Source organism: Rhipicephalus sanguineus, chromosome 5, assembly GCF_013339695.2.
Source record: "Rhipicephalus sanguineus isolate Rsan-2018 chromosome 5, BIME_Rsan_1.4, whole genome shotgun sequence".
NCBI lineage: Eukaryota > Metazoa > Arthropoda > Arachnida > Ixodida > Ixodidae > Rhipicephalus > Rhipicephalus sanguineus.
In genome coordinates this window covers 208,556,618-208,560,981 of record NC_051180.1, presented here as the reverse complement: position 1 = coordinate 208,560,981, position 4,364 = coordinate 208,556,618, and the positions used below count along the sequence as shown (strand labels likewise).

At 52.9% G+C, this 4,364-nt stretch overlaps 1 protein-coding gene across 1 annotated transcript; it reads right to left on the bottom strand.

The window, feature by feature from the left end:
- Positions 1–406: 406 nt before the first annotated feature.
- LOC119395202 (uncharacterized) lies at positions 407–1,218 on the bottom strand. The gene has a single exon (XM_049416118.1). It carries the CDS (start codon positions 1,145–1,147, stop codon positions 407–409), a length of 741 nt encoding a protein of 246 aa, XP_049272075.1. The 5' UTR covers positions 1,148–1,218.
- Between the last annotated feature and the right edge of the window lie 3,146 nt (positions 1,219–4,364).

Sequence of the window (4,364 nt, the reverse complement as noted above, 5' to 3'; positions counted from 1 at the left end):
GAAACCATCACTAATGGTGCTTTATCGGCGTGGGCAGCGAGGGGAGTGAATGTAGACGGACGATCGCTCACCGTATTGTTGAGTACACCATGGCTGTTATCGGGCGGGGAGCACTTCGCAGGAGCGTTGGTTGCTTGGTTCTCTGGCAGTTGTCCGAGCGGGAAGGGATGCGGCCTTGTCCCTTTGGGCGTGCGTTGCTTTGTCGAAGGTTTGCCGCGGCTGTGATTCCTGGCGGCTGGATGATGTGAAGACCAAAACACCCGGTGGCCTGGCCTCTGCAGCGTGGCTGGCTGCTCTTGAAGACGAGTCGTAGCCCACAGAGGAGCCGCAGTAGTTCTTCCAGGACCTGCGTAAAGTGAGAGGACCCCGGGGGGCGGTGGAATGCTGGCCGGCGATTGGCATGCGCTCACCATCGCCGGCCCCGCTCGTTTCCCCAGCGGCCAGAACGTGGTCTGCTTGGACACTGGCTCCTATAGTGGCCCCGACCTCCACACTGGAAGCATACCGGAGGGTTCCTACTTGTGCCTCCGGCACTAGAATGGGCGGCGACCGCTACGGGCTGGCCTTGGGTCGAGGCGCCCGGTGTGGGTGTCCCACGTTCCTGGGTAGTTGACGGGAAGGCGGACGGAGCAGGCAGATTGTGGTGGCTGAATGGGTCTAGAGCCCTTGGTGGGGTCATCGGTGAGGCCATTGGGTTGGACCGACCGTGCCACGCACACGATGGCTCGAGAGTGGATTCAGGCGGTGGCGGTGGTTGGTACGTGAGCTCCGCCAACATCGCGGCCTGAATATCACCCGCTGCTTTAGCGAGGACGTCGAGTGAAGAGAATGAACGACCCCTCAAATACGCCTGAAAACGCGGATGCGACTGCTTAACTGCCCGAGCCACTCTTTCCGCTTCAGGTGCCGAAGGGTCCGCGCGGTCGTAAAGCTCCTGTAAGGACCGTATGTATTCTTGGAGGCTTTCCTCCTCAGCCTGTGTACGGCTGCGAAGTTCATCTTTCATGCGGACGGCGTAGTCGGGGGGCAGAAATTCGGCACGGAATAGCTGCTCAAAGTGAGACCAACTTTCGAAAGACTGGCGACGACGCCAACGTGCGGCAGAGCCAGACAGGGCGACGGGCAGAACGCGTAGCAGAAGAGTCATTTGGGAGGGCTTGCGCGTCGCGATAATCTTGTAAATCTTGCAAAAAGTCTGTGACCGATTTCTTGTCTGTGTGTCCCTCGTACGTAGGCACGGCCAGCGGTAAGCGAAAGGTGTCGGCTGGTGTAGCCTGGCGTTCTAGCAACGCGGTCAGCTGCTCGACGATACGAGGAGTATCTGGCGCAGACGCGTCCTGTTTCACCTTGTCGGGCATTATATTAGACTTGAGGTCCGTAGGGCTTTCACCTTCGCGAGCTGTAACTGTACCGGAACGCAAGAGCATTGGAATATGCGCAAAGCATATCGCGAGTGCGATGGGCCGGCAGGACGGGGGCCTAATGCGTGCGGTTCTCGCGGTGCGAAAGCGAACTCAAACGAAAAGAATAAATACTGCATGAGGAAACCACGTTGCAAGGAACGAAAGGAAGGTCAGCTACGTGCGAAAACCACGTTGGGCGCCAGATGAAGGCCCCGCCTCCGCTCAGGGGGGTCAGTGAGCTGTAATTCGCACGACACAAGCCAGCAACGCTGGGAACAAGAACCGTTTTAATTCACGACTCAAAAGAATCACCACCGGCCTTCCAGACCAGCACAACACGGCGCTAACGTATACAGGAGAGCCAAAAGCCCGGAACGAACAGTCCCCGCAGACTGGCGGTCAAATGGAACCTACGCGCGAAACATAACGGCAGGAAAGCAAACTCACGCGCAACTCGCAGTAGAAGACGAGCCAACGACTCCTATTAGCGGACGTCCCAAACCGGCGTGGCCTCTGCTCTGCAGCACTAGACAGATTTAGTTGGGCGTCCGCAACAACGTACGGACGCAGCCTGCCAGCCATTTCCTATGGCAGGCTGCGTCCGTACGTCGTTGCGGACGCCCAACTAAATCTGTCTACTCACGGAGGAAACCGTCGCGCCTAGCGCGACCGTCGCCGCATCCCATCGTCCTGCCGCCCACCAAAAAGCCCTGGGGCTTGTCTCACCTCCCTTCTTATCCGCCAGCCATCTTTACGCCCCCCTGTGGCTTTCCGCCGCTGCCGCTCGTCACGCGCATGGGCAATGCGCGTGTGTTCTCCTCCCCCTGCTTCCAACGTGCGTGCTGCAGATAAGGGCCTATCGGACCGACAATACCAATATTGATATGGCATGACATGATTGTATAAAGAACATAAACGACAGGTCCTAACATGAAAATTGGGACATGCATATCATGTACGACATGACTTTCATGCCGCGCTTATGATGCACCTGATGAATACACCACACCGCCCATAGAAACATCAGCCAACTGGTATGAGGCCCTTTCTAAGGCGAAAGCCTTAGGTGTGTCATCAAACGCGAAAACTGACTGCCGGCGTCTTCGAGATTTGGCGACATGTGACGATACTTCGCGAGACCGGCGGCGGCGTCGAAGGATGCAAAAAAAAGTAATTGAGGGTCTAGAGTCACGTGATGCTCACGTGAATATGCGCGTGCCTGTGTACGTGCGTGTACGTGCAGCCAGCGTACCAAAAGTCACATTACCTCAGTGTAACGTGACATCATTAATGACGTCATTCTGTGACGTCATGAAGACGTCACAGATCGCCAGATTTTGAGACATCGTAGTGGCGACCAAGGTCAATCTAAATAGGTCGCGAAAGTCGGAACGAAAAGTGGTCGGAAACCTATTGCGACAAACATCAACAGTCGCGTGACGATTATAGCGCTACTAGGTGAGGGGGGTACAAATAATGAAAACAAACAAGTAATTAAGCGTTTATTTTCATTACTTTTAATTTTATTTGTCACGAATTAAATTAGCAGATTATTTTAATCAAAGTTTAGTCTTGGGTATGTGGTTGAGTGGCCAATTTGTTTCGTTTATTTTCAGAAACAGCGGGCACATGCAGGCAGTCTGGTTACATGGGCCAACGGTTTTGCGCATTTTCAGATGCAAATGGCGTCGCTCGTTTTTGCGCAGTAGGTTTGTGCCTGTCGTCCGTAGGTGATTTCCTCGCATAAGCGTTGTTTTCTAGTCGTGGTACTTGGCAGAAGGTAATAAAGCCCATCGCAGCCATCGGGAACCGTTTCAGTGACTGTGTTTTGCCAGCGCACGGCCGGCGTGCTGTCGCCCTTCGGGACGATGAGTCCGCCACGCTACGCGAAGAAACGCTGCGCTGTCTACGGATGCAAGAGCAACACGTGTGCAAGGTTTGTGTGCACGTTGAATTGTTATGCTACTTCTGATTTCTGTGTTATATATTTTGGGGTAATATCCTGTTCAACTGCAATATTTCGCCAATAAAATACACCTTATTTATCAAATCTGTCTTTTTCGTCTTCCCGTTATCTTGCAGGCTTCCATTATGGAGCCGTCATAGTGATAAGAAAAAGAACGTGCAGCTATAAAAAAAAAAGTAAGAAGCGGCGCCCTGTCAAAAAAAAATCCATAAATTCGCGCCCATCGCGTTAAAACGTGACGTCATTTCCGCTTCCGGTTGTGACGTCATCTTTTTCTTTTTTTTTAAATTCTGTTTGTCCCCTCCTCACATAGATGGCGACTGTTGCAACAACTAGCCACCGGCTTGACACGTGGGCTTCTACGGAAGTTACGCTACCAGTTTACATATACCTTGGTGGCGACATCGAAGGACATCGTTGCTTGGTCAAGGCGGGCCAATCACGGAGGCTCTGCAAAACCTTGTGAGGAGCAGAAAGCTTGCAATGCCTCCGATCCTGGAGGCATGTTCAAAACCACCTTTAAGGGAAGCTGTAGAGCTTTTAGAATTCGGTAAAACATTGTTGTTAAGAAGGACCAACATTATTGTCGACAATGGCGTAATTTTTTCCGCTGTTTTGGCAGCAGGAGCTTTAAAATACGCAAAAGAAAACTTCGTCTTGCTCCGCCCACGCGAACGCGCCGAAACTAACCGGAACTACGTCATCGTCGGTAGCTTTGGCGGAGCCGCGCAGCACAGTCGTATCTTCAACCGTGGCCTCCGTGACTAGTTCCGGCTGCGCGCGTTTGTGGAACTGATCGCAAGGCCATGCTTTCTTTAACTGTGCTGATGTTTCCAATGACACGGCACGCCGAAGATGACGTCACCGCGTTCACTCAGCATCTCAAGAAGCCCTGCGGCTACAGCCGCGGTTTTTGCCAAGAAATGCTATTTGCGTTCATCTGTGAATTATTACATTGATTTTCGAATGCAGCAGGATCAAACTATGATTACACA

What these genes read in the sequence shown, in the direction of transcription:
- LOC119395202 (XM_049416118.1), bottom strand. Translation starts at nt 1,147, where the DNA reads ATGACTCTTCTGCTACGCGTTCTGCCCGTCGCCCTGTCTGGCTCTGCC.